Source organism: Harpia harpyja, chromosome 9, assembly GCF_026419915.1.
Source record: "Harpia harpyja isolate bHarHar1 chromosome 9, bHarHar1 primary haplotype, whole genome shotgun sequence".
In the NCBI taxonomy this organism is placed as follows: domain Eukaryota; kingdom Metazoa; phylum Chordata; class Aves; order Accipitriformes; family Accipitridae; genus Harpia; species Harpia harpyja.
In genome coordinates, this window is record NC_068948.1 from 25,539,755 (window position 1) to 25,564,758 (window position 25,004).

Consider the following 25,004-nt stretch of genomic DNA (forward strand, 5'->3'; position numbering starts at 1 on the left):
CCGCCTCTAGGCGGGGATTCCACCGCTGCGCTGGGAGAGGACCTCCGTATCTAGTCCCGCCTCTGGGCGGAGCCTCCGGCCTCGGCCCCGCCCCCGCAGCGGACCCCCGCGTCCGGCCGGCGGCGGAAGGGGCGGAGCCTCCCGCCATGCCGTCCACCCGGGCCGGGGGGCGGCTGCTCTTCGCGGGAGTCGCGCGCCGACACCGGGTGCGCTCGGGCCCGCCCCACCCCCCACCCCACCCCCTTTCCGGGACCCCCGGCGTCCTGCCCTCCCCCCACCCCACGCCCCATCCCCCTCACTCCCCCCTGCCCGCCTCTACCCTCCGGCACCCTCGCGCTCCGAAGGGGTCCCGACCCCACGCTGACCCCTGACCCCTCCCCAGGTTTCCGGGCCGGACCCCCACCTCTCTGAGCGCCTCCGGCTCTTCCAGCAGCTGCGGGCGGCGCAGCAGCAACGGGATGAGGCCGGGACCGGGACCGGGACTGGGACAGGGAGTGGCCGCCCCCCCCCGGGGACCCCCATCCGCATCGCCCTGCCCGGAGGGGGCTGCCTGCCCGGCCGGGCCCTGCAGACCACCCCCTTCCAGGTGGCCACCCAGCTGGGGTACGCACAGGCCCCGGCCCTCCCCTCCCCAGGTGGGGACAGCCAAGGTCCCCACAGTGTCCCCGGGGTCCCCAGCATCCCCACACTGTTCCCAGGGTCCCCTACAGGGTCCCTGTGGTGTCCCTACAGGGTCCCCACAAGGTCCCCAGGGTGTCCATGGTGTCTCCACAGGGTCCCCACAGAGCCTCTGTGGTGTCCCCAGTGTTCCCACGGGGTCCCCACAGCATCCCCAGGGTCCCTGCGGGGTCCCCACAAGGTACACAGGGTCACCACGGGGTCTCTATGGTGTCCCCAGGGTTCCTACAGGGTCCCCACAGTGTCCCCACAAGGTCCGCAGGGTTCCCACAGTGTCCCCGTGGTCCCCATGGCGTCCCCATGGGGTCCTCAGGGTCCCCCCGGTGTCCCCACAGGGGGGGCCTGGCAGAGGCGGCACTGGTGGCCCGGGTGAACGGGACCCTCCAGGACCTCGACCGGCCCCTGGAGAGCGACGCCGACCTGGAGCTTCTCGACTTCTCGACGCCGGAGGGACAGGCGGTGAGTCCTGCAGGACACGGGGGCTGGATCCGCACCCCACTCCCCTCACAGCGTGTCCCCCATGTCCCCCCCTCCATGTGTGTCATCCTTGCCCCCCCCCCCCCCCCCCCCCCAGGCTTTCTGGCAGTCCAGCGCCTGCGTCCTGGGGGCAGTGGCAGAGCAGTTTTACGGGGCCACACTCTGCAGTGCCCAGGCCACCGAGGACGGCTTCTTCTGCGACGTCCACATGGGAGAGAGGTAAGGAGATGGCGGGGGCACACACGGGTCCCCTGTGGGGCGCGGTGTCCCCAGCCTGTCCCCACGCCTGCAGGACGGTGCAGCGCGGCGAGCTGCCGGCACTGGAGGACGCTTGTGACGCTTTCGCCCGCACCGGGCACCGCTTCGAGCGCCTCGAGGCCACCCGCCAGCAGCTGGCCGAGCTCTTCAAGGTGAGACCCCAGGCATGCCCCCTCCCCAGCATGTCCCCTCCCTGTGCCAGTATGGGGTAAGGAGGCCCAGCCTGGGGACATCGGGACCCTCCTGGTTGGGGTTATGGACAGGGTGATGCTGACAGGGACCGGTGTCACCCCTACTCACTGTCACCCCCCCTTGGTGTCACCTGTGCCACTCTCACCCACCTCGGTCCTCCCCTCACCCCCAGCATGGTGTCACCCCCCCCTTGGTGTCACTCATGCCACTGTCACCCACCTCGGTGTCCCCTCCCAGCACAACAGCTTCCAGCTGCAGCAGATCGAGGAGGAGGTGACGTCTCCTACTGCCACCGTCTATAGGTGAGCACAGGGGGCTCTGGGGTGGGGAGGGGGGGCGCATCTGGCCAGAGACGGGGCTGTGGTGTCCCGACATCCGTCTGTCCCTGCAGGTGTGGCCCCCTGCTCCAGCTCTGCCACGGCCCCCTCCTCCGGCACACGGGGCTGATCGCAGCCCTCCGCATCCTGACCGTAGGTTTAGATGTGGGGCAGAGAAGGGGGGGACACCCAGGTATCCAGACCCCACTGATTTTCTCCCCACCCCCTCCCGGCAGAGCTCGGCAGCGTTTTGGCGAGGGGCTGGGAGCCGCCAGTCGCTGCAGCGTGTTGCCGCCGTTGCCTTCCCCAGCACCCAGGATTTGGCTGCTTGGCAGCAGGCGCAGGATGAGGCTGCCCTGAGGGATCACCGCCGCATCGGTCGGGTAAGTCCCACGTGGTGGTGGGGGGCAGCGGTGGTGGGGGGTGGGCGTTACTGGGGGGTTGCCGGTGGCTGCTGGCAACCCCCTGGTAATGCCCACCCCTCAACGCAGGAGCAGGAGCTTTTCTTCTTCCACAAGCTCAGCCCCGGCAGCTGCTTCTTCCTGCCCCGCGGTGCCCACGTCTACAACACCCTCGTTGACTTTATCAGGGTACGGCCCCCACAGCCCCCCCTCTGCCCCCCTGGGGGTGTCACCATCACCTCCGCCGGGGGTAAGGGGAGAAATTGGGGTCTGCCCTGCACCGTGGCCCCACATACGTGCACCCTGCTGCACCCCAGCCCCATTGCAGCCTGTGCACCCTACTGCACCGCCATCCTGTTGCACCCTGGACCCTTTGCACCCACACCCTGTCCCCACTGCACACCCCGCTGCACCCAGACCCTCTTGTACCTGCACCCCAGCCCCGCTGCAGCTGCACCCCATTCCCAGCTGCACCCAGACCCTGCCTGTGCACCCCACTGCACCCCATCCCCATTGCACCCAGACCCTCTTGCACCTGCTGTGCACCCACTTTTGCTGTGCACCCCACTGCACCCAAACCCTCTTGTGCTGTGACCCCACGTGTGCACCCTGTTGCACCCCAGCCCTGCTGTGCCTGCACCCTCACCCCGCTGTGCACCCCACTGCACCCAGACCCCGTTGCACCGTGACCCTGTATGTGTACTCCATCCCCTCTTGCACCCCAGGCCTGTCGTGCCCCCCACTGCCCCCCATCCCCACCGCACCCAGATGTTACACCCCAAGTCCCTGCCGTGCCCCATCCCTGCAGCACCCATGGATGCAGCTCCCTGTCCCTCCCGCGCCCTGCAGCACCTGCAGCCCTCCCCTGGGACAGGCGCCATGGGGCTGGGCTGACATCCCTATCCCTGTCCCTGTCCCCGCAGAGCGAGTACCGGGCGAGGGGCTTCTGTGAGGTGGTGACCCCCAATGTGTTCAGCCCGCAGCTCTGGGAGCTCTCGGGGCACTGGCAGCACTACAGCACTCACATGTTCTCTTTCACCGCTGGCACTGAAACCCTCTCTCTCAAACCCATGAACTGTCCAGCTCACTGGTGAGTGGGGGGGACGTGGGGGAGACACTGGGGGGGTTGGGTGGGCTGATGATGCATCTGACTGTCCGTCTGTCCGTCCACAGCCTGATGTTCGCCCACCGGCCACGGTCGTGGCGGGAGCTGCCGTTGCGCCTGGCCGATTTTGGGGTGCTGCATCGCAACGAGCCCCCCAGCACCTTAACAGGGCTGACCCGGGTGCGGCGCTTCCAGCAGGACGATGCTCACATCTTCTGCACACTGGAGCAGGTGAATGTCCCCGCCATGTGTCCCCCCACCGTGTCGCACACCCCCTGGCCACCACTGACACCTTGTCCCCAGCTGGAGGGTGAAATTGATGCCTGCCTGGACTTCATGCAGACGGTTTACGCCACGCTGGGCTTCTCCTTCTGCCTGGCCCTGGCCACCCGCCCCCCCGGATTCCTGGGGGACCCTGAGACCTGGGACCGCGCCGAACAGGTGGGACGGGGATGGGGACGCGGACGGAGCGTGGCCCTGCTGCTGGCACCGTCCCCGGCATTGCATCCCAGCTTTGCTGCCGTATCCTCTGCAGCGTGCCCCATGCATCACCTCCTGCCTTGCCGCCACCGTGTCCCCTGCATTGTCCCTCTCGTCATGCCCTGTGCACCATGTCCCAGCTTTGTCCCCGTGTCCCACGCGCCGTGTCTCAGCCAGGCCATAATGTCCCCTGCGCTGTGACCTGTCCCTCACGTCTGAGCTTTGCCCCCACGTCCTGCGCGTCACCTCCCAGCTCTGCTGTGGCGTCCCCCGCCTTATCCCCTGTCGTGTTCCCTGCGGTGCCCTGTGTGTTACCTCCCAGGTGTGTCATTGCTTGCCATGCGGCATGTCCCATCTGTCACCTCCCAGCTTTGCCGTCATGTCCGTGTGCTGTATCCGTGCAGCGTGACCTGTGCAGTGTGGCCTCTGCATTGTGTCCCTGTGTCGCACGCATGCACCGCATGCCCTGCACCACACCTCTGTCGTGCCTGCATCGTGTCCCTTGCGTCGTGTCCCCCACGTTGTCCCCCCTGTGTTCCACCTGCACAGGGTCCCATGTTGCTGTCCCTGCATTGTGTCCCCCTCGTTGTCGTGCCTGTTCATCGTACCTGTCATGCCCTCTGTGTTGGTCCCCTCTGTCGTGCCTGTATGTCATGCCCCTGCGTCACATCCCCTGCATCGTGTCCCCTACATCATCCCTCCCTGACTCCCCCATCTGTCCCTGCAGCAGCTGGAGCGGAGTCTCCGTGCCTTCGGGCAGCCCTGGGAGCTGAGTCTGGGCGACGGCGCCTTTTATGGCCCCAAGGTGACAGATTTTGGGGTGGGGGGTCCCTGGGGGCAAACTGGCACCCTTCAGGAACACTTCCCTGCCATTTTTCCTTATAGATCGATATCCGGATCCGGGATGCGCTGGGGCGGCAGCATCAATGCGGCACCATCCAGCTGGATTTCCAGATGCCGGAGAGATTTGAGCTGGAGTATGCCAGGTATTGGTGGGGGTGGGGGGAGCAGACAACAGAATTGGGGCTTGGGGGGGTCAGAGTTGGGCTAGGGTTGGCAGAATTGGGGTGTCAGGATGGGGCTGGGTCCCCCTGCACCCCCCTCACCCCTGGTGTATGTGTATGTCCCCCCCTCAGTGCGACAGGGGGAGTGGTGCGGCCAGTGCTGATCCACCGGGCAGTGCTGGGTTCCGTTGAGCGCATGGTGGCTGTGCTGGCCGAGAGCTGCGGTGGCCGATGGTGAGGGGGGGTTGACCCCGAAGGGTCCCGGTTGCCCTTGGGGGCAAACTGGGACCCTTTGGGGACAGCCCCCCCTGCAAAAAATCTCTCACCTTGGGGCTACAAAAGGGGCACCCCCCAATCCCTGGGACACCCCCATCCTGGGGACACCCCCCCCAATTCCCCAGGGTCCCTTCATCCCCAGTGTCACCCCCATCCTGGGGTACCCTCCCAGTCTTGGGGACACTCCTGTCCTGGGGCACCCCCCCCAATCCCTGGGACACTCCCATTCTTGGAGCACCCCCATCTTGGGGACACCCCCCCCAATCCCCGGGTCACCCCATCCCTGGTTCACCCCTGCCTTGACACCCCCCCGATGTCATCCCCCTCCCTGTGACCCCCCCAATGTCACCCCCCCCCCCAGGCCGCTCTGGCTGTCCCCACTGCAGGCGATGGTCATCCCGCAGGCACCCGAAGTCGAGGACTACGCCCGGGAGGTGAGTGTGCCCCCCGCCATGTCCTTTCTCATGTCCCCCCCCTGAGTCCCCCTGCATCCTCCCATGTCCCCATGTCTCCCCCATCCCTCTGTGCCCCACCATTCCTCTGTGCCCCCCATCCCTCCTTGTCCCTCTGTGTACCCCCCATCCTCCCATGCTCCCCCATGCCCCCCCATCCCTCTGTGCCCCCCCCCCCCCCCCCCCACTGATGCTGTGGGGCAGGTGCAGGCAGTGCTGCGAGGGGGTGGCATGATGGCCGACCTGGACGGGGACGCGGGGGCCACCCTGGCCAGGAAGATCCGCCGGGCCCAGCTCGCCCACTACAACTTCCAGCTGGGTAAGGGGCCGGGGAATGGACACCCCAGACCCCCAGGATTGCACACACACACACACACACACACATACACCCCCCCCCCCCCCCCCCGCCAGGACCAGCTGTGCTGAGTCAGCAGCACCCAACCACCCCCCACTGGAACCCAGGAGCTGCTGGGGGGAAGCACTGGGACCTCTCTGGGCTCCTTCTGGGACCCCGCCTTGGGAATCCCCTGGGACTCCCCCAACACCCCCCTGGGACACTCTTGGGACCCCTCCTGAGACCCTCCCCATTGGCAATTCCTTGGGACCCCCCCCGGACCCCTCTGGAACTCCCCTTGAAGACCCCCTGAGACCCTCTTGGGACCCCCCTGGCATCTCCTGGGACCCCCCAGGACCCCCTGGGACTCCCCCTGTAGAGCCCCCGAGACCCCCCCCACCCCGGGGACCTGCTGGCCCCCCTGTCCCTGGGCAGTGGGTGCTGGTCACAGGTGGGGGGGGGCTGTGGCTGCCCATGCAGGAGCACGTGGGGGCATGTGTGCGTGCACCCGTGGGTGAGCGTGCCCAACATGGGGGGGTGCCTGGGGGGTTGCATGTGCAAGGTAGGGGGTATACAGGGTGGGGGGCTGTGCGGGACATGGAGGGGGGGACATGGGGCCCCACCCACCTGGTCCCCCCCACAGTGGTGGGCCGGCGGGAGCGGGCACATGGCACCGTCAGCGTCCGCACGCGGGACAACCGGCAACTGGGGGAGCGCGACCTGCACCAGCTGCTGCAGCGGCTGCGGGAGCTGCGGGACGCCCGCGTCCCTGATGCCGAGGAGCAATTCTGACATCCCCCCCACCGTGTGTCCCCCCCTCTGTCCCCGCGTGTGTGTCCCAACACACCCCTGATACCCATTAAAGTGTTGGGAAACAGTGCCAGGCTGTGGCAGGAGCTGAGACCTGGGCAGCTCAGTCCATCTACCAGACCCCTTGGTGCTGGCATCCTGGGTGGGGGGGGGGGGCCAGGACGCAGGGGTCTGTCCCCCCACCCCAGATACTTGGGTCCCCCCACCCCAGACGCCTGGCTTCTCATTCCCCCCCCCCAGCCCGGATGTCTGGGTCCCCCCCTGCATGGGGAGGGAGGGGCAGGGTGTTGCACAAACTCAAGTCACGTCCCCGCCGGGTGTTGGGCAATCAGGACGGGGGGGACGGGGCTGTTTCCCCCCCCACTCCCCGGCACCTGCCTAAAAGTTTGGGCTCAGCGCCAGGCAGGATGAGGCTGCACTGGGGGGGGGGGGGAAACGACCCTTTTCCCCCCTGCTGTGTCCTAGGATGAAGAGAGGTGACCAAGGCCGTGACACCCTCCTGCCACCACTGCCCCACATGGGGGGATTCCCCTAGTGTGGGGTGGGGGACACGAGCTGAGGGCCCTTCCCCCCCCAGGGGGGATTCTTGCATGGGTGCCCCCCCCCTGCCCTGATCCCTGCCAGCATGAGGGGTGACTCACCGGGTGGGGCAGTCCCCAAAACAGGACAAAAACCACAAAAATCTGGCCGCTTCCCCCTGCTCTGACGCAGGGGTCCCTGAGGCTGGGGGGGGGGGCAGGGCCACCCAGGTGGGGACAAGATCACTGTGGTGTCCCCCATCCCCCCCCTTCCCCCAGTCCTGGCTGGGGCAGTTGGGGTCAGGGTTGTGACTGTGGCCCTGTTTGGGGGTGCAGGATGTAGCACAGCACCCACAGCCCCCCGGCCACCACCCCACCCCCCCCATCGGCCCTCCCCCCTCCGGGCCCTGCCGCGACGTCAGGCTGTGACTCAGCCCCGCAGGATATGGCCCTGCGCCCGCCCCGGCCCTTCATAAGGCGGCAGAGCTGGCGGTGGCCCTCACAACACCCGACGCCATGGCCACCTTCGGCCTCCTCTTCTTCCTCAGCACTGCGGGTGAGTCCCACGGCCCCGACTGATGGCAGGGTCGTCGTCGTCCCCCGCCACCCCAGCATGGCTGGGTCCCCTCCCTGGACACATGGGTCCCCTCCCCAGACATGGATCCCCTTGCCAGACACCTGGCTCACCTCCCTGACACTAGGGTCCTCTTCCCCGACACCTGGGTCCCCTCCCAGACACAGGTCCCCTCCCCAGAGGCCTGTGTCCCCCCCAGACACCTGGGTCCCCTCCCCGGACACCTGGGTCCCTTCCCTGGATGCCTTGGTCCTCTCCCCAACACCTGGGTCCCCTTCCCAAATGCCTGGGTCCCCTTCCCCGGACACCTGGGTCCCCTTCCCGAATGTCTGGGTCGCCTCCCTGACAGCCGGCTCCTCTTCCTGAATACCTGGGTCCCTGCCCACACATTCGGGCCACCTCCCCGGACACCTGGGTCCCCACCCGCATGCCTGGGTTCCCCTCCCCGGATGCCTGGGTCCCCTCCCTGACACCTGGGTCCGCTCCCTGACACTTGGGTCCCCTTCCCAAACGCCTGGGGGCCCTTCCCCAAATGCCTGGGTCCCCTCCTTGTTATGGGGCTCCAAACCCACAGGATGGCGGAGGTCCCCACTTGCCCCACCTCCCTGGGCAGGGGGATGGGTGGGGGTGCCCCCGCTGACCCACTGTGTCTCCCACTGGTGACAGTGGTGGCCCTGGTGCAACCCCAGCATGTGGTACAGGAGAGCCTGGTCCTGCAGCACTCCCACATCGAGCAGCGTAAGGGCGGGGGGGGAACATGGAGGGGGACACACCCCAGGATGGGGGGACATGGGGGGGGTGACACCCAGGCATGGGGACACCCAGGGGTGGGGACATGGATAGGGGGGACACGGGGTGTTGGGGATGGGGTGGGGGCATGGGGACATGGATGGACGGGATATGGGGACGGCCAAGGATGGGGACATGGGGACCTGGATGGGGAGACATGGGGGGGGCCGACACTTTGGGATGGGGACACCTTGGGATGGGGACATGGATGGGGGGAACATGGGGACAGCAGGGGTTGGGGACGGGGGGTACTGTGATGGAGGCGGAGGGGGGCATGGACACAGGGACAGGGAACCAATTGGGATGGGGGGGCACATAGGGACAAGTGTCACCTGGGGCCAGGGCAGTGGGGACACCCCCCCTGCCTCCTCCCCACACCCCACCTTTCAGTGCTGCAGGAGGAACAGAACCCCGTGCTGCCCCCCGACATCCTGGCGATGGGCGCCACGTCCTCCCCGCGCCACCCCCCCGCCTGGCCCAATACCCTGGACGGCTTCCCCCCCGCCTGGCCTGTGGCCACTGCCATCACCCGTCACTGCAGCCAGCCCCCCCGGGCCCCCCCGACCCTCCAGCTGCCCTCCACCGCCTTCGCCCACCTGCGCCGGCAGGCTGCCGCGCTCGACGCCTTCCGGCCCCGCCTTGATGCCTGCTGCCACCACCACACCCCACTGCCCTGCGCCCGCCACGCCGTGAGTCCCCGGGCTTGGGGGGGGGAGGGACGGGACACCCAGAGTGTGTGCGTGGGGGGGGGTCTGACCCCGCTGTCTCGCAGTGGACGGATGTGCTGGACAGATTCTGCACCGATGAATTTGGGGTGAAAACACGCCAGTACCATTGCTGCCGGCAGCAAGGCGCGGCACGCCGCCGCTGCTTCGCCCAGGGCCCCGATGCCATCGCCGCCACCGCTGTTGTCACTGTCTGGGACCCAGTTGCCGAGCCGCCCTTTCCCCCCGGCGAGCCCACCGCCGCCAACATGGGCAACATCTGTGGGTTGCGGGGACTGCGCCCCGGCCCCCCCGGCCCCTCTGGCCCTTCTGGCCCCCGCGTCCGCCTGCGCCTGCGCCTGGAGCGCGAGTACAGCCGCTGCTGCCGCAACGGGAGCCTCACCTGCGCCCATGATGCTGTGAGTGCCGGGGCGGGGGCAGACACAGGGGGGCAAGGAGGGACCCAGGGATTTGGGAAGAGGACCCAGGTGTTTGGGAGGGACCCAGGAATCCAGGGAATCACCCAGGTGTCCAGGGGAGACCCCAGCATCTGGGGAAGGGGACCCAGGTGTCTGGGGGAGGACCTAAGCATTTGGGGAGGGGACCCAGGCATTTGGGAAGAGGACCCGGGCATCCAGGGAAGGGACCCAGGTGTTTGGGAGGGACCCAGGCATGTGGGGTGTCACCCAGGTGTTTGGGACAGGGTGGGGGGATCCCAGGTGTCCAGGATGGACCCAGGCATCTGGGGAAGGGACCCAGGTGTCCAGGTGCCCCCACTGATGCCACCCCCCCCGCCTTCACAGTGGCGGAAGGGGCTGGAGCGGTTCTGCCGGGAGGAGGCGGCGGTGAAGACGAGGCAGCACCGCTGCTGCCAGCGCGGGGGGGGCCATGCCTGGGTCCGCTGCTTCGCAGCTGCTGCCCCCCACCCAGCCTATGACCGGGAGCTGCACAACATCAGCCTGGCCCGGCTGGGCCCTGCGCTGCTCCGCTCCCTCTGCGGGCCCACCCGCCTGCTCACCAAGAGGTGGGTGCCACCCCCCCCAACCCAGGGGACCCCAGTGTCCAGGTGCCCCCCCAGGAGGGATCTACAGGGGTGCGGCTGTGGGTGGAATGGTGGGGGGGAGACTGGGATGGACCCAGGAGTCATGTCTGCCCCCCACCCCCCCATCTCAGAGGGGACCCAGGCGTCCAGGACCACCCCCATCAGGGAGGGGACCCAGGCAATTGGGACCCCCTCCCATCTCAGAGGGGACCCAGGCATATGGGCCCCCACCCTGAGCCCCCCCCCAACCCAGGAAATGACCCCTGTGTCCATGTCCTGCAGGCGGCCGGTGCCAGAGCTGCTGCGGGCCGTGACGTCCGGGTGCTGCCTGCTGCCCTCCGAGAAGCAAAGCGCCTGCGCTGATGAGCAGGTAAGTGGGCGGGGGGGGGAGGGGTCCGGGGGCTCTGGGGGACCCCCACAGCCACCCTGACACCCCCCCCCATGTGTCCACAGCTGTCACAGGGCATCGCTACCCTCTGTGCCACCCCACGGGACACCTGGCATGACCCCCAGGGCTGCTGCTCGCGGGGGGACCCCGAGCAGCGCCGCTGCTTCAACACCAAGTACCTCGCCCAGGTGACCCTGGGGGCTGCCGTGGCCCCCCCACCCCTCGGCCACGATGAGTGACCCCCTCCCCGGGGCGAGGGAGGGGTAATAAAGGTGCTGTAGTGTCACCTCCGAGTGCCTCAGTGTCCCCATTGGGGGGCGGGGGCAGGTCTCCTGAGCCTCCGCATCCCCATTGTGTGCAAGGTCCCCCTGTGCCTCAGTGTCCCCACAAGGCCCCATTCCGCCCCACCACCAGGCCCTGGGGTGTGTCAGGGTGTGGGGCCAGGTGTTGGGGTGTTTGTGGTGTTGGGGTGTGGGGCCGGGTGTGACACTGTGTGTTTGTGTATCAGGGTGCAGCCTGGTCACCACAGGGACCCTGGTGTCTGGGGCAGCCCCCCCAGCACTGACACACACACCCCTTAACTGTAGGGCCAGGAAAGGGACCCAGGTGTCTGGGGACAGGGGCAATGTGTCCCCCATATTGCCATGATCCCAGCGTGTCCCCATGGCCCCCCGAGATCGCAAGTGGGGAAACTGAGATGCAGGGGGGGCTAGGCGGGAGGCATCCTGGTATCATGGCTGCACCCCTCTTTTTGCACCCCCTGGTTTTACCCCCCCTATTTTTGCAGCCTCCCCTCTTCTTGCCCCTCCTTTTGCACTCCTATTATCACCCCCCTGTGTATTCCCCTTTTGCACTCCCATTTTTAACCCCTATTTTGTACCACCCACCCCCCATTTTGCACTCTTTCTGCCCCTCTCCTCCCTTGAGCCCCCCCATGGGCACCAGCTGGATGCAGGGTCACCCCATTTCCCCCCACCCTCGTGCCTCAGTTTCCCCTCCAGCAGCTCAGGCTCCCTGAGGGATCCTGGGGAGGGGGCATGGGGGTGTTGGGGGTCCCTAGAGGGTGCTGGGGTCCCTGGGGGAACCCAGCTGTCCAGGTGTCCATCCTTTTTCAGAGTTGGTGTCTGTCCTTCCCTAGAGCCACCCACCCCCAGACACTCTGTCCAGCCAGCCAGCCAACCGTCTGTCCGTGATATCACAGGATGGTTTGGGTTGGAAGGGACCTTTAAAGGTCACCTAGTCTGACACCCCCCACCCACCCCCACCATGAGCAGGGACATCTCCCACTCGATCCCATCCAACCAGACCTCGAATGTCTCCAGCGATGGGGCACTGACCACCTCTCTGGGCACCCTGTGCTGGTGCCTCACCAACCTTGCCATAAAAGATTTCTTCCTTATATCCGATTTAAACCTACCCTCTTCCAGTTTAAAACCGCTGCCCCTTGTCCTGTCACTACAGGCCCTTGTAAAAAGTCTCTCCATCTTTCTTACAAGCCTCTTTCTATATTGAAAGGCCACAGCGAGGTATCCCCGGCACCTTCTCTTCTCCTAACTTTCTCAGCCTCTCTACATAGCAGAGGTATTCCAGCCCTCGCATCATTTTTGTGTCCCCCCTCCAGACCCGCTCCAACAGCTCCGTGTCTTTCCTGCACTGAGGACTGCCAAGCTGGGTGCAGAGCTCCACGGGGGTCTCACCAGAGCGGAGCAGAATCCCCTCCCTCGACCTGCTGCTGGTGATGCAGCCCAGGAGACAGTTGGCTTGCTGGACTGCCAGCACACATTGCCAGCTCAGGTCCCATTTGTCACCCACCCGTACCCCCAAGTCCTTCTCTGCAGAGCTGCCCCCAACCCATCCATCCCCCAGTCTGTGCTGGTACTGGGAACTGCCCCCCCTGCCCAGGCATATGACCCTCAGGAGCTTCACACCAGCCCACTCCTCCAGCCTGTTTGGGTCCCTCTCGATGCCATCCCATCCCTCAGCCATATCAAGCAAATCAATGTACATCCAGCAGTACAGAATTAGAGGTATTCCCATTTTTCACATTAAATCCCCAGGGTTTTTTGTGTATCAGTATTTCCTGCACTCTCCCAGGCCAAAGAGCAGCAAGAGCTCTGATGAGTGAGGTTAAGAGGTTTCCCCATGGAACACCTCTGCCATGAGGAAAAGAAACCTGCTTCCAACTCCGGCATCACTAGTTACTATCCAGAAATACTCAGATATTCAGAACAGCCTCCCTGCATTTCCCTCCTTGCAGGATATTCCCACCCTCCTGCAGGTTCCCAGCATGAAACAGGACTCAGCTGAGCCTCTGGAATGTAGGGAAGTAAATCCCTACGCATGGAGAATGCGACCTTACGGCAGTGAGAGATCCTATTCTGCACATGGGGGTGGTTTTATTTCTGGCCTGAATAAAAGGAAGCGTTTCATTTGTCGCAAAGGTTAATAGCTATTGATTTCCGTCGTTTAACTACCCAGGGGAGACAAAAATCTGCTTCAGAACTGCTGCCAAACCACCCTTCTCTTGCAGCGAAGAATCAGAGCGTTAAAAGCAAACTGATTTTTATGTATTTTATCCAAAATTTATTGACAGCGAGATGGGCAGGGCTGTAGCAACAATATGAATGTCACATTCATGGCCGGCGTTCCACGGATGCACACCTGCCAGCGCACTCGGGTCAGGCCTGGAGACAGGGCTCTGCGGCGGCAGCCCCTGCTCGCGCTCTGGGCGAGTTGTCACATCCATCCCCCCGCGCCCTTCGCTTAATGCTGCTTTCGTCTGAAAGAGCAGCCTGAGGGAGGTAAAAAAATTAAAGAAAAAACCCACAAAAAACCCCCCACGCAGTCAGAAACACCACAGCCTCTTTAAATGAAATCCCTTCCGCACGGGAATCTCTTTGTCTCACCAGCCCAAATTCAGCAGTTTTTGCCCTAAAACACCACCCCAGTTCTGAAAATGCCCATAACCAAGTGGCTTTTACAATCTTCCAGCCCAGAAAATTCACGTCTCCACAAGCCTCCTCAAGACCCCTCCCCGGCAGCTCCCCGAGGAAGCTGGGGTGTGTGTGTGGGTGTCATAAGCCGCCCCGCCCCGGGCCTGCTACCCACCTTCTGTCAGCCTCGCCTTGCCCCCCGTGGGTTGGCACAGCACGGTCGAGCAGCCCACGCACAAAACCACTGTCTGAGCGTGGCTAAACACCGTAGTGATCTTGTAACAACCTGCCGGGAAAGGGAGAGCTCTGAGAGGGGGCCGGGGGCGACGCACCGGGACACGTTGCCTGCCCCCTGCCCCTCGGCCCGCCGCCCTACCCGGGCACTTAACGTCCATGAAGTAGGAGTTGGGGCTCTGCACCAGCCGCTTCTTCTTGTGTTTCCTCTTCTCCTCCTCCGGGGAAGGGTGCAGCAAGTCCTTCGCCAGCTGCGGGGACAATCCCGGTTAGAGCCCGGTCCCCGCCCGCCGCCATCTTGGAGCCCCCGCCATGCAGATGGCGGCGGTCACGGCCCACCCCGCTGCCCTCCCCCCCACCCCCGGATCGACAACCGGGCCCCCCTCCTCCTCTTCCCTCCCGTATCGCGGCGCTGGGACCCTCCCGGGTCCAGGAGCGGTGGGGGAAGGGGGAGGGGCTGGACCCCGGTACCGGGGCCGCACTCACAGGCATGTTGGCGTGGAAGCAGCCGCGACCGAAAAGGGGCTAAACCGGAAGCGAGAGCCGCTATATCCGCTACGGGGGTTCCCCGCACGGGCGGAAGTGAGCCGCGGCCGCGGGGCGCTGCCATGTTGGGAAGGTCAGCTGTATTGCCGCCATCTTGGGAGGCGTGCTGGAGGGGCGCGGGTGTCGTGACGTCGGTTGATCCCCGGCGGTGACGTTGCGGGGGTGGTGGTGGTGACGTCATGGCGGTGGGGCAGGGCTCGGGGCGAGCCTCCGCCCCGGGACGGGGTGGCGGGGTGAGAGGGGGGCGGGTCCCGGTGGCGGGGGAGAGCGGCCCGGCGGCGGGCGGGGGCCATGGCCAAGGCCTACGACCACCTCTTCAAGCTGCTGCTGATCGGGGACAGCGGCGTGGGCAAGACCTGCCTCATCATCCGCTTCGCCGAGGACAACTTCACCAGCACCTACATCTCCACCATTGGTGCGTGAGCGGCACCCCCGGGGACACCCAACACCCCCCCCCATCCACCCTCCCCCCACCCAACCGCCCACCGGGTCCCCACCGCTCAACCCCGGGGCAGCTGGACGAAGGCCAGGGCGGTTGGGTCTGCTCTCATCACTCGCTCGCCACCTTTCTCCTTCTCCCGTGCCGGCCTCTCACCCACACTCCGGCACTGGCAAGAGACCCGGGGATGGGGCAGCTCTGTGTGTGTCTCATCCCAAGTGGTGAACGGGGAGGTCTGAGCCATTTCCAGGGGCTGCATCACGAAGGAAGCTGGCATGGCACGGTGATGCCGGCCACGGCTCGACACTGATCCTGCTCAGCGGCTGACACCGAGCTGGGACCCCAGCACCTGCTGGCCCGTCCTCCTCCGAGTTTCCATCGTGCTGGTAAAACCATTTCCTGAGCCTGGGGCAGCCACCCCAGCACGACCCGTGCCATAAACTCTGGTGTGGAGATGCCAGCTGGGCCAGGGGTCCATCCAGCTTGTACCCCACCATCACCCTCCCGGCCTGGGGCTCTGGTCCCAGGGGCTGCCCCCCAACTGCTCCAGCCCTTCCTCCTCCCCCACTTCAGCCCCTGAAACAGGGTGTCCTGAAACAGAGCCGAGTGGGGGGGGGGGTGGCTGCAGGGACATGGGAGTTTGGGGGGGCATCTGACAGCTTTTGGGACTGGTTGACTTGATTGGGGGGGGTCCAGCAGCTCCCTTTCTCTGGTCTCTGCGCCCGCCCCTGCCACCCAGGTGTGGGCAACATGGCAGGCAGCTGTGCGGGGTGATGCCATTCTGCAGGAATGCCGTGTCTAGCAGGCTTGGGGATGCTGGTGACCCTCTCCCACCCGCTGCAGCCGGTGCCGGGCTTGAACTTTGCTCCCCCCACCTTTCCTGGGATGCCAGATGGTGACTGGCAGACTGGGGACTGGGACTGAGAGTGGAACTGTTTATGGCATCTGCTCCCAGTGCCATCACCAGCCCCTGTCTCTCTCCTTCCATCCCAGGGATCGACTTCAAAATCCGGACAGTGGACATCGATGGGAAGAAGATCAAGCTGCAGGTCTGGTAAGTGGTGTGTGTGTGTGTGTGGAACTGGGGACCCCCCAGCTTCCCATCGAGCTGCCCTCACCCCCCTCTCCTCTGCCTCTCCCCCAGGGACACGGCGGGACAAGAGCGCTTCAAAACCATCACAACAGCCTATTACCGCGGAGCCGTGGTACGGTGGGGGGGGTGCCAGCAGCCCCCAGAAGGTGGGGGGGACAGACCGCGGCTGCCTGGGGATAAGGAACTCCCCCCGCAAACCAGGGTGGAGGGTCTCTGCCCCAGTGACGACACCATCCTGACAGGGCATCATCCTCGTGTACGACATCACTGATGAGAAATCCTTCGAGAATATCCAAAATTGGATGAAAAGCATCAAGGAGGTGGGTGTGCATTGGGGTTGGGGACACGGGAGGGGGGCCGGGGGGGGGGCGGAGGGGGGGTCCTGCCCGTCCTCTCCTGCCTGCAGAACGCCTCTGCCGGGGTTGAGCGTCTCCTCATTGGCAACAAGTGTGACATGGAGGGCAAGCGCAAAGTGCAGCGGGACGAGGCCGAGAAGGTAAGGGTGGGCACCGTGGGGCTGGGGAGGCTCCCCCCCACCCCAGCACCTGGCTCAAAGCCAGGGGGGTTCCCATTGTCCCACAGCTGGCGAAGGAGCACGGGATCCGCTTCTTCGAGACCAGTGCCAAGTCCAGCGTAAACGTGGAAGAGGTGAGAGGGGGACCCAGATGTATGGGGGGGGGGTGGGCCGCACATACCCCCCCCCAACGGGAGCGGCACTGGGGGGGTTCCCCATCCCCGGAGGGGGGTCCCTGCTGACCATCTCCTCTCCTCAGGCCTTCAGCACACTGGCGCGGGACATCCTGCAGAAATCCTCCCGGAAAGCGGTGAGGGGGCCGGGGGGGCCGGGGGAGGGACACCCCCCCCCGCTCTGGCACTCCCCCCGACCCCTCACCCCTCCCTCTTCCAGGCCCCCAGCAGCAGCAGGCCCCTGCTGGAGCCTGGCCCCCCGAGGAAGGCTGGGGGTAAATGCTCCCTGGCGTAGGGCCGCCTCGACACCCCCCTCTCCCGCCGCCACCGCCGCTGCTGCTTCCCCCGCCTGCCCCGGGGCAGCGCGGGCGCCTTTCCGGGGGCGGGGAGAGGGAAGGCCGGGGGCGAGGAGGGAGGGCTGACACCCCCCCCCCGTCCACACCTCGTGCCATAAAGCCCAGTTTGTGCCTTGCCCCGTCTCCGGTGTCTCTGTTGGGGACGCGGGGGGGGGGGGGGGGGGGGGGGGCGGGCGGGCGGGCGGGACGACGGGCCCGGCGGGGGGAACCGGGACTGGGGGGGGGGGGCCGAGGGCCCGGGGCGCCGCCGCGTAGGGGCTGTGCGAAGCCACGCCCTTTTGCTTAAAACCACGCCCCGGGTCACGCCCCTTACCATAACGCCCTGTCGTTCAAGCACGTCCCGTCCCTCAAGTCCCGCCCCCGTATGAAACTGCGCCCCTCCACAACCCTGCCTCCTATGCAGGCACTGCCCCTCGCTGCCGCCTCCTGCCCTTCCCGTCGTCTCCCGCTTCTCCCAGCGGTCCCCGCGCCTGAAGATGGCGGCTCCGTCAGAAACGCAGGGCTCAGCCCGGTAGTTCCGCCGCGCCGATGGGGCCACGTGACCCTACCGGGCCGCGCTGCTACGCCCTTTACGCCGTCCTGGGTGCCCTGGTGTGCGGTCTGTGGTGAGAGGGCGGCTGGGGGCGAAGCGCGGCCGGGGGGGAAGCACGGTTCGGCCAGGCTCGGAGCGCGGCCCTCACGGCGTTTCTGCTCTCTCCACAGGCCGGCGGCGATGGCGGCGAGCGATGAGAGGCGTTCGGGTGAGTGCGGGGGCGCGGGGTGGGCCCGGTGAGTTCCCGGCTGGGCCCGCACTCAGCGGTCGTGCTCTTTCTGCAGCGAGCCCGGTGGCGGCCACTCCGTGCTGGCGGGTGGAGGACTTCGTGGTGGCCCAGGAGTGCACCCGCTGCTCCAGCTTCCAGGCGGTGAGTACGGGCAGCGACGGGGCTGCACTCACCCCCAGCGGGTCAGGTCACACCGTGCCCTGCCCGGGACTGGCGGGGTCTGGGGCAGGGCAGGTCCTGCCCCGGTATGGCCCCTGATGGACTCCTCTTGGTTGCAGAAGACTATAGCGGAGTGCAGCCCCACCGGCTTCATTGAGAAAATTAGCTGTGCCACCTCCAAGAGGGACGAATTCAAGAGGTGAGTGCAGACTTTGGGGCAGCCATGAGCCCCAGAGAGGGGGGGGTCACAGGGGGAGACAGGGTTGGATTTGGGGTTGAAGCTTTTCCCTCCAGGGTTCCTAACTCTCCCTATGGGTGCAGCTGTCGTTCGGCAGTGATGGAGGCGCACGTTTTCTGGAGATTCGTCGGCACCATGATGTGCGTTGCCACCATCTTTGCGGTGCTTGTGGTGTGTCGCCAGCGCGTGCTGGACAGGAAGGCCCTGGAGAAGGTCCGCAAGCAGATTGAGTCCATTTAGCAGAGCCCGGCTGTCCTGGAGCGAGAACTCTGCTCACGTGCTGCTCCCAACCGGGTGGGAGAAGGAACAGGTGCCTGGGGCAGGCCCTGCCCTGCTCTGTGAACACAGGAGTCCTGCTGGGAGCTGCCTCGGATGCCACCGGGGCATCCCATGGGACCAGCTGAGGGGTGCCTGCCTGCACGGGGCAGGCCCCTGGGGAGCACAGTGTGTAATAAATCCTGATCGTTGTCACCAGAACAATGCTGGCGTTCATCCCTGGGAGTGATGTAGGGCTGTCCCACTGCGTCTGCTCCCCGTTGGAGACCTGGCAGGGGCGGGGGGGTGGTTCCATCCCCCATGGCCCCACTACGGGCTCAGCACCAACCCTCGGACACACGTTGGGGTGCAAACCGGGCACAGGTTTATTCAGTGGCACACAGAGCTGCTGGGGGTGGGGGGCACACCCCCACATCCGGGCTGGGCTGGATGTCCCCCCCATTGCTGCTCCCACCCCAGGGTGGCTCCCAGGGCCCCAAAGCTGGGGCTGTTCTCCACTGCCTGTCACATTTCATCCCCATGTCCCTGTTTTGCTGTCTGTGCATCCCCGGGGGGGCCTGGCTTGAGGAGTTGGTGCTTGGCTCCCTGCTGGGGGGGGGCCTCCTGTCCCCATGCCCCCCCTCAGCTCCATCTTCCTCTGCAGCTGCAGGTCCTGGCTCTTCCACCCTCAGCCACCCTGGCACAGGGAATGGGGCTTCTCTGGCCAGTCCCAGTGGCTCCCCCCGGGTCAGGATGTTCCTGGAAATCACTGTGGGAACAGGGAATGCTGGGGTGGGCAGCACTGGGGTGGGGTGGGGGAAGCTGCAGCTGGTCACCCTGCCCCGACCGGGGCTCCTACAGCCTCCCTGTTGCCTCCGGTGGGCCTGTCACTGTCTTGGTTGCCCCCCAGGCCCCGGCAGAAGGGGCTGTAGCTGGGGAAGAGTATGAGTCCCAGGGAGAGGAGCAGGATCTACTGGAGAGAAACAGGAACCGTGTGCCCCCGAGTGGTGCTTGGGAGACGCCGGCACGCGTGGTGTGCCATGGCGAGCGTGCTGTACCAGGACGCAGGTGCTGGTCTGGGCAGCCTTGTTGGATGTTTGCTTGATCAGCGCCTGTAGCTGCCGCAGCAGGGACCTGAGGGACGAGGGGTCGGCAAGTGCCTGTCCTGGTGGTGTTTTCTCCCCCCCGTCCCTTGCTCATCCCGGCACCGTCCCCACTGCAGTGCCCCGCGCCACGCTCACCCGTTGTGTTTCTCCAGCTCCTGGACTTTCTTCCGCAGCGCCTGGTTCTGGGCTGAGCATGCGGCTGCCCTGCCGGGGCAGAGACGGGCACGGGTGAGGGGACACGCGCCTGAGGACGTGCTGGCTCGCAGTGCTGCCGGCACCCACCTGCTCTCCAGCCCATCCAGGTACTCCTTCTTCCTCCGCCGGCTGTCCTGGGCCGACTGCTTGTTCCGGATCTTTCTCCTCACCTTCTTCAGGATCTGCTCCTCAGCCTGGGGCAGGGGGGTGGAGGAGTAAGCCCTGCGCCCCAGCCCCTCCCACCCCCCTCCAGCTCCCCCACCCAGGCACCTGGGTGAGGGGCAGGGTGCTGGGCAGCGTCACCCCCTCCTGCGCCAGCAGCCGCTTCTCCTCCTCTGTCAGGCTCAGCTGCTGAGAGATGGGACATGCATGGGGACGGGCTGGGGATGCCTGGCAGTGTGGGTATGGGGGGGGGGGCTGTGGGGACTCACCGTGGGGCTGGGTGCAGGCAGGGGAGTGGGCAGAGACACAGCAGGCAGGTTGTTGATGATGCAGGAGCCGGGGAGCAGCGTGGGGTACAGCCAGTCATCTGTAAGGGGGAGAGGTAGCTGTGCCCTGCCTGTTCCTGCCTGCTCCTGCCTGCCCTAACCCAGGGAGCTGCTCTGCTCCCTGCCCTGCACCGCGCCAGCAGGATGCAGCCCCCAGGGGCTGAGCCATGCCAAACCCCACTGACCCAGCTGGATGGAGATGACGCTGCCATGCTGGGGGGTGCTGAGGTCACAGACCACCTCATAGAGGGTGGCAGTGGGGGGCTTGGCAGCCTGGGGGGGCTCCGGGTTGGCATCCTGGGAACTGCAGCTGCCTGGGGACCTGAGGCGGCCGCTCAGGCCGCAGACGGTGTCGGGGTTCACTGTCGGCTGCAGCAGCTCCTCGGCTTTGCTCCCCTGTAGCCAGAGAGGTGCTGGCAGGGGAGACGGGGACCCCGAGGGTTCCCATGGCACCCCGCCCATGCACAAACTGGTGTCCCTCCGAGGGGACACACACACACACTCCTCCCTGCCCCACTCCACCTCCAACACTGACTCACACCATCCTTGGGGAGCATCCAGCCCTTGAAGGACTGCTCCGAGCTGGAGAAGGGGGGATCAGGGAAGACGTTATCCGGGAAGATTCCGGCATCCGGTGCTTCTGGCTCCATCACCTGAGCTTAAGGTTGAGTGGGGGCCACCGACCACCCCCTGCGGCGGGGTGCCTGGGGACCCTCCCGAGCCCGGTGCTGTGGCTGCTGCTCCCGCCAGATCCTGGTGAGGGACAGTGGCACCTTCCGCCGGCTCCGTGCCCTGACGCAGCAGGGATGGCCCGCCGCCCCCCCCCACCTTTCCCCAGCTCCTCGGGGTGTCCCGTTCCCCCCACCTTGGTCCCCGGTTGTGCAGCTGCCTCCGCCCGGTCCTGGGGCCGTGCACCAGGATCTCCGGTATCCTGGGCAAACCCAGCCAAGTCCCACCCCCGGAGCATTACACCGGTAAAGGGCCGGGCTCCCCGGGCTTCTCCCCGCCTTTCCCGTCTCTACCGGTACACAGCGGAGGGTCCGACCGGGCTACCGGGGAGAACCGGGCTGAGGCTGTCCTGGTACCGTGTCCCGGGGAGCAACAGCGAGCGATCCCGTGGGGGAACCGGGCGTCCCGGGGGTCGGTTCGCTGCAACTGACGGTGGCTGCAGAACCGGGCCGGTGCCCTCCCGGTAACGGGACCCCCCGGGGGGGACGGGGCGGGGGGACACAGGACGGACCCGTACCCCGTCTTCTCGTTTTTTATTGGCTGCGATGCGCGTCACTCAATAATACCGTCAGGGTTTTGCCCGTCGCTATTGGCTGCGACGCCCAGTGCCGGCTCCGCCCTTTGGAACACCGAGTAGGGAGCGGTGAGTGCGGGGCCGGGGTGGGACCGGGACCGGGACCGGGACTTCGTCCCGGTCCCGGTCCCCCGTCCCGGTCCCCGATCCCGGTCTTTGATGCCGATCCCGGCTCCCCAGTCCCGATCCTTGATCCCGGTTCGCCGTTACCGGAGCGCTGCCCCGCTTCCCTGGGCCACCCCCGTCCCCGCCCCGGGAATTCCCCTCCCAACCCGTCGCCGTGCTCCGGCCACCGGGGGGCCCGGGATGGGGCAGGAGGGGGGGGGGGGGTCGGTGCCGGCGGAGGGGGCGGGGGGGGGGGGGGTGAGTCACCGGGACCGGGAGGCGGCACCGACCGCTCTGACGGTGCCATCCCGTCCCGCCGTAGCGCCGGTTCACCCCGGGGATGCGAAGCGCTATCGAGACAGTAACGACGGGTCAGAGCTTCTTCCACGGTGAACGTTGAGTTCCCGTACTGAATCCCGGCCGGGATGGCGGTGGAAAACGGGATCGGAACCGGGACCGGGACCGGGACCGGGATGGAGGTGCTGGCCTGGAGTCCCGGGATGGCTCCGCGGTCCCCGTCCGGGCTGGAGGCGAAGTTGGGCTCGTTGGTGCTGCTGCTGCTGTTGCCCCTTGCCTGCGGCCTTGCCCCGCTCTGCTGCTTCCGACAGCCCCCCAGCTCCACCGGTACGGCTGGAGAAGGACCGGGGGTGGGGGGGTCGAGGTGTCCCGGGAAGGCTGGGGGGGGTCTCAGGGATCTGGGGTGTCTCGGCGGGGAGGGTTGGGGGGAGCTGGAGGGGGCTCGGAGTGTCCCAGGTGTTTGGGGGGTCCTGGAGGGGCTGGGAGGGGCTGAAGGGTTAGGGGGATCCCGGAGGAGTCAGGGGGGTCCCAGGGGTTTGGGGGGTCCTGGGGAGTCTGGGGGTCTCAGAGGTCTGGAGAGTCTTGGAAGGTCTGGGGGGTCCCAGGGAGTCTGGGGGGGCCTGGGAGTGTCCGGTGGGGTCCAGGGGTCTCAGAGGGTCCCAGGTGTCTGGGACAGGCTGGGGACGGGGCTGTCACCTGGGGCTGGGCTGACTCCAAAGGGCCCAGCACGTCCCAGGGTGCGGGGCTGTGGTGGGGGGTCTCAGTGGGGGTCTCAGTCCCTCCTGCCGGCCCCCCCCAGATGCCCGCAGCCCGGTGCTCAGCCTGGTCAGCTGCTTCGCCGGCGGTGTCTTCCTGGCCACCTGCCTGCTCGACCTCCTGCCCGACTACCTGGCCAGCATCAGCGCGGCGCTGGAGGGGCTGCGCGTCACAGTGAGCACCCAGAAACCACCCCCCTAGGGTCCTGTCCCCATCGGTGACCCTGCCCAGGGGGACCTCAGCTCTGTCCTGGGGGTTTCCCGGTGTCCCTGTCCTCAGGATCAGGATCAGCAGCTCCGGCTGGGTGCGGGGGGGGTGTCAGCTGTGCTGGGACAGTGGAGAAGGGACAACAGTGGGGAGGGGGTGGTGGGGAAGGGGATGGGGACAGCAGGGAAGGGACAGTGGGTACTGGACTATGGGAAGGGGGACAGTGGGGAGGGGTTGAGTGGGAATGGGATGGATGGGATGGCACAGAGGGGGACAGATGGGACAAGAGGGAGGGGGATGGTGGGGACAGGATGGTGGGGATGGGACAGTGGGGGGTGGGCAGCAGGATTGGGACGTTGGGGATGGGGACAGCAGGGATGGAGCTGGCAGGGCCGGGCTGGTGGCAGCGGAGCAGCCGGGAGGGGACAGTAGGGACGAGCCCTCGTGTTCCGCCGTGACTCATGGAAAGATCCTCCCTCTGCCCACGGCTTCCCGGCAGCCTTCCCCAGGGCCGGGTGCAGGCAGGGCCAGGGTTGCAGGCAGGCCCTGAACCCCCTTTCTGCTGTCTCTCCCAGCTGCAGTTCCCCTTGCCGGAGTTCATCCTGGCCATGGGCTTCTTCCTGGTGCTGGTGCTGGAGCAGGTCGCGTTGGCGCAGCGGGAAGCATCGTCCATCCTGGAGGAGACGCGGGCGTTGCTTCCCACCGGTTCCATCCAAACCCTTTCACCGCAGCCTCCGGTTCCCGGCACCCGGAGCGCCATCCGTGCTGGGCTGTTGGTGTTGGCGTTGGCGTTGCACGCCGTGCTGGAGGGGCTGGCGCTGGGGTTGCAGGAGGCAGAGGGGGCCGTGCTGCGCGTCTGCCTGGCGCTGCTGCTGCACAAATGCGCGGTGGCCTTCAGCTTGGCGCTAAAATTGTTACGGGGTTGTCTGCGCCCGCCGGCCGTGGTTGCTTGTTTGATGCTCTTCGCCATGATGTCACCTTTGGGTGTGGGGTTGGGGACAGCGGTAGCAGCGGGCGCGGGACCACGGCAGCGGTTGTGCCGAGGGGTGCTGGAGGGGTTGGCAGCCGGGACCTTCCTTTATATCACTTTTTTGGAGATTTTGCCCCAGGAGCTGGGGGTCCCCCAACATCGCATCCCCAAGGTCATCCTGCTCCTCGCTGGCTTCGCCCTCGTCACCGCCATCCTCTTCATCAAGATCTGAGACACCCCATCCCCGGAGTGGGGGATGCCCCCCACCCAACCCCAATGCAGGATGCCAGGGAAGGGGGTTCCCCTCTGCACTCCCTCCTCTGTGCAAATGCCAGTGCTGCTTCAGGTGCTGGCCCCGGCCCCCATGTACACCCCGGGGTGGGGGTGGGGGTCCTGCCTGCGGGGACACCCCCCCCGTGAGGCTCAGCCCCGTGCCTCAGTTTCCCCATCTGTACAGGGGGAACAGTGCTGTCCCCCTCCACAGGACCCCAGGACGGGGGTGGGCTGAGTGTGTCGTGCCGCCCCACACCCACAAGTGCCCTTACAGCGTGGGGTGCAGAGCCCCAGCCCCCCCCCCCCCGGCTGGGGAGAGGCGTTGGATAAAGCAAATAAAAGACTGGACCTGACGTGCTGCCTCTGCCTGGGAGGGGGCTGGGGAGGGGGGCGCAATACTGGGAGGGAACGACAATGTCCGCCGGGGGGGGGGCCCACAGTGCCCCCCCCCCAGGTCTATATGTGCTGAGGGGGTCCAGGCCCCCCCAGTTTTGGGGGGTGGGGTCTGCTCTGTTCCCAGCCATGGGGGGGGGTGACCCGGCTGTACCCCCCCCAGCTCTAACCCCGTCCAGCATTACCCCTCCCCCGACCCCCCATGCAGCGCTGCACCTCCGCCCCCCGTTACCCCTGGTCCCGCCCCCCAGCCCCGCCCCAGCCCGAGGGAGGGCGAGGCCGCGCGGTGCACGGCGGGAGTTGTAGTCGGACCCGTCCTCCCCCCCCCGCGCGCACCGCGGGGGCGCCCCCTCCCCCGTCGGGGGAGGCCAGGCCGAGGACTCAATTTCCCGGCGGCCTCTGCGGGCGCGC

At 66.7% G+C, this 25,004-nt stretch overlaps 7 protein-coding genes across 11 annotated transcripts; 5 read left to right on the top strand and 2 right to left on the bottom strand.

Moving 5' to 3' along the window:
• Positions 1–105: 105 nt before the first annotated feature.
• TARS2 (threonyl-tRNA synthetase 2, mitochondrial) lies at positions 106–6,854 on the top strand. Of its 4 annotated transcripts, none has more exons than XR_008236610.1 (18): positions 106–206; positions 383–603; positions 1,014–1,137; positions 1,253–1,374; positions 1,448–1,565; positions 1,843–1,907; positions 1,997–2,075; positions 2,159–2,305; positions 2,414–2,512; positions 3,247–3,413; positions 3,497–3,659; positions 3,732–3,869; positions 4,636–4,713; positions 4,794–4,894; positions 5,045–5,146; positions 5,575–5,622; positions 5,845–5,959; positions 6,618–6,854. XR_008236610.1 is itself a non-coding variant. In XM_052796633.1 (18 exons), the coding sequence occupies exons 1-18, from the start codon at positions 147–149 to the stop codon at positions 6,764–6,766; spliced, it is 2,121 nt and encodes a 706-aa protein (XP_052652593.1). In that variant the 5' UTR covers positions 106–146; the 3' UTR covers positions 6,767–6,854. The 4 variants fall into 4 exon arrangements, 3 of the variants coding, with proteins under 3 accessions (XP_052652593.1, XP_052652595.1, XP_052652594.1); XM_052796633.1 differs by having other exon boundaries at positions 5,550–5,622; XM_052796635.1 differs by lacking the exon at positions 5,045–5,146 and having other exon boundaries at positions 5,550–5,622.
• Positions 6,855–7,661: 807 nt separating this feature from the next.
• ECM1 (extracellular matrix protein 1) lies at positions 7,662–11,085 on the top strand. The gene is made up of 7 exons (XM_052796641.1): positions 7,662–7,858; positions 8,543–8,614; positions 9,056–9,354; positions 9,438–9,788; positions 10,173–10,393; positions 10,694–10,781; positions 10,865–11,085. The coding sequence occupies exons 1-7, from the start codon at positions 7,819–7,821 to the stop codon at positions 11,036–11,038; spliced, it is 1,245 nt and encodes a 414-aa protein (XP_052652601.1). The 5' UTR covers positions 7,662–7,818; the 3' UTR covers positions 11,039–11,085.
• A 2,271-nt stretch (positions 11,086–13,356) lies between these two features.
• On the bottom strand, positions 13,357–14,584 carry RPS27 (ribosomal protein S27). The gene is made up of 4 exons (XM_052796645.1): positions 14,453–14,584; positions 14,109–14,217; positions 13,908–14,018; positions 13,357–13,591 (listed from the first exon to the last, which is right to left on the bottom strand). The coding sequence occupies exons 1-4, from the start codon at positions 14,456–14,458 to the stop codon at positions 13,563–13,565; spliced, it is 255 nt and encodes an 84-aa protein (XP_052652605.1). The 5' UTR covers positions 14,459–14,584; the 3' UTR covers positions 13,357–13,562.
• A 142-nt stretch (positions 14,585–14,726) lies between these two features.
• RAB13 (RAB13, member RAS oncogene family) lies at positions 14,727–17,113 on the top strand. The gene is made up of 8 exons (XM_052796644.1): positions 14,727–14,927; positions 15,945–16,005; positions 16,096–16,156; positions 16,287–16,364; positions 16,451–16,540; positions 16,627–16,692; positions 16,818–16,868; positions 16,952–17,113. The coding sequence occupies exons 1-8, from the start codon at positions 14,804–14,806 to the stop codon at positions 17,024–17,026; spliced, it is 606 nt and encodes a 201-aa protein (XP_052652604.1). The 5' UTR covers positions 14,727–14,803; the 3' UTR covers positions 17,027–17,113.
• Positions 17,114–17,501: 388 nt separating this feature from the next.
• On the top strand, positions 17,502–18,725 carry JTB (jumping translocation breakpoint). The gene is made up of 5 exons (XM_052796647.1): positions 17,502–17,692; positions 17,790–17,827; positions 17,904–17,989; positions 18,127–18,206; positions 18,329–18,725. Exons 1-5 carry the CDS (start codon positions 17,616–17,618, stop codon positions 18,483–18,485), a joined length of 438 nt encoding a protein of 145 aa, XP_052652607.1. The 5' UTR covers positions 17,502–17,615; the 3' UTR covers positions 18,486–18,725.
• Positions 18,726–18,806: 81 nt separating this feature from the next.
• On the bottom strand, positions 18,807–21,504 carry CREB3L4 (cAMP responsive element binding protein 3 like 4). Its single transcript, XM_052796646.1, has 9 exons — positions 20,829–21,504; positions 20,475–20,685; positions 20,233–20,330; positions 20,072–20,149; positions 19,889–19,995; positions 19,742–19,810; positions 19,559–19,634; positions 19,374–19,470; positions 18,807–19,269 (listed from the first exon to the last, which is right to left on the bottom strand). Exons 1-9 carry the CDS (start codon positions 20,937–20,939, stop codon positions 18,887–18,889), a joined length of 1,230 nt encoding a protein of 409 aa, XP_052652606.1. The 5' UTR covers positions 20,940–21,504; the 3' UTR covers positions 18,807–18,886.
• Positions 21,505–21,548: 44 nt separating this feature from the next.
• SLC39A1 (solute carrier family 39 member 1) lies at positions 21,549–24,553 on the top strand. 2 transcript variants are annotated; one of them, XM_052796643.1, is made up of 4 exons: positions 21,549–21,661; positions 22,020–22,321; positions 22,794–22,924; positions 23,533–24,553. In XM_052796643.1, exons 2-4 carry the CDS (start codon positions 22,123–22,125, stop codon positions 24,157–24,159), a joined length of 957 nt encoding a protein of 318 aa, XP_052652603.1. In that variant the 5' UTR covers positions 21,549–21,661; positions 22,020–22,122; the 3' UTR covers positions 24,160–24,553. The 2 variants fall into 2 exon arrangements, with proteins under 2 accessions (XP_052652603.1, XP_052652602.1); XM_052796642.1 differs by lacking the exon at positions 21,549–21,661 and having other exon boundaries at positions 21,947–22,321.
• Positions 24,554–25,004: the final 451 nt, after the last annotated feature.

Coding starts and splice junctions, on each gene's coding strand:
- TARS2 (XM_052796633.1), top strand. CDS start 147: ATGCCGTCCACCCGGGCCGGGGGGCGGCTGCTCTTCGCGGGAGTCGCG. Junction 207..382: donor GAGTCGCGCGCCGACACCGG/GTGCGCTCGGGC, acceptor ACCCCTCCCCAG/GTTTCCGGGCCGGACCCCCA. Junction 2,076..2,158: donor CAGCCCTCCGCATCCTGACC/GTAGGTTTAGAT, acceptor CCCTCCCGGCAG/AGCTCGGCAGCGTTTTGGCG.
- ECM1 (XM_052796641.1), top strand. CDS start 7,819: ATGGCCACCTTCGGCCTCCTCTTCTTCCTCAGCACTGCGG. Junction 8,615..9,055: donor GCACTCCCACATCGAGCAGC/GTAAGGGCGGGG, acceptor CCCACCTTTCAG/TGCTGCAGGAGGAACAGAAC. Junction 9,789..10,172: donor TCACCTGCGCCCATGATGCT/GTGAGTGCCGGG, acceptor CCGCCTTCACAG/TGGCGGAAGGGGCTGGAGCG.
- RPS27 (XM_052796645.1), bottom strand. Junction 14,019..14,108: donor CATGGACGTTAAGTGCCCGG/GTAGGGCGGCGG, acceptor CTTTCCCGGCAG/GTTGTTACAAGATCACTACG. Junction 13,592..13,907: donor CAAGGCGAGGCTGACAGAAG/GTGGGTAGCAGG, acceptor TACCTCCCTCAG/GCTGCTCTTTCAGACGAAAG.
- RAB13 (XM_052796644.1), top strand. CDS start 14,804: ATGGCCAAGGCCTACGACCACCTCTTCAAGCTGCTGCTGATCGGGGAC. Junction 16,006..16,095: donor AAGATCAAGCTGCAGGTCTG/GTAAGTGGTGTG, acceptor CCTCTCCCCCAG/GGACACGGCGGGACAAGAGC. Junction 16,157..16,286: donor CCTATTACCGCGGAGCCGTG/GTACGGTGGGGG, acceptor CCATCCTGACAG/GGCATCATCCTCGTGTACGA.
- JTB (XM_052796647.1), top strand. CDS start 17,616: ATGGGGCCACGTGACCCTACCGGGCCGCGCTGCTACGCCCTTTACGCC. Junction 17,693..17,789: donor GCCCTGGTGTGCGGTCTGTG/GTGAGAGGGCGG, acceptor CTCTCTCCACAG/GCCGGCGGCGATGGCGGCGA. Junction 17,990..18,126: donor GCTGCTCCAGCTTCCAGGCG/GTGAGTACGGGC, acceptor TCTTGGTTGCAG/AAGACTATAGCGGAGTGCAG.
- CREB3L4 (XM_052796646.1), bottom strand. CDS start 20,939: ATGGAGCCAGAAGCACCGGATGCCGGAATCTTCCCGGATAACGTCTTC. Junction 19,811..19,888: donor CTGGATGGGCTGGAGAGCAG/GTGGGTGCCGGC, acceptor CTGCCCCGGCAG/GGCAGCCGCATGCTCAGCCC. Junction 19,270..19,373: donor CAGTGACAGGCCCACCGGAG/GCAACAGGGAGG, acceptor CTGTTCCCACAG/TGATTTCCAGGAACATCCTG.
- SLC39A1 (XM_052796643.1), top strand. CDS start 22,123: ATGGCGGTGGAAAACGGGATCGGAACCGGGACCGGGACCGGGACCGGG. Junction 22,322..22,793: donor ACAGCCCCCCAGCTCCACCG/GTACGGCTGGAG, acceptor GGCCCCCCCCAG/ATGCCCGCAGCCCGGTGCTC. Junction 22,925..23,532: donor TGGAGGGGCTGCGCGTCACA/GTGAGCACCCAG, acceptor TGTCTCTCCCAG/CTGCAGTTCCCCTTGCCGGA.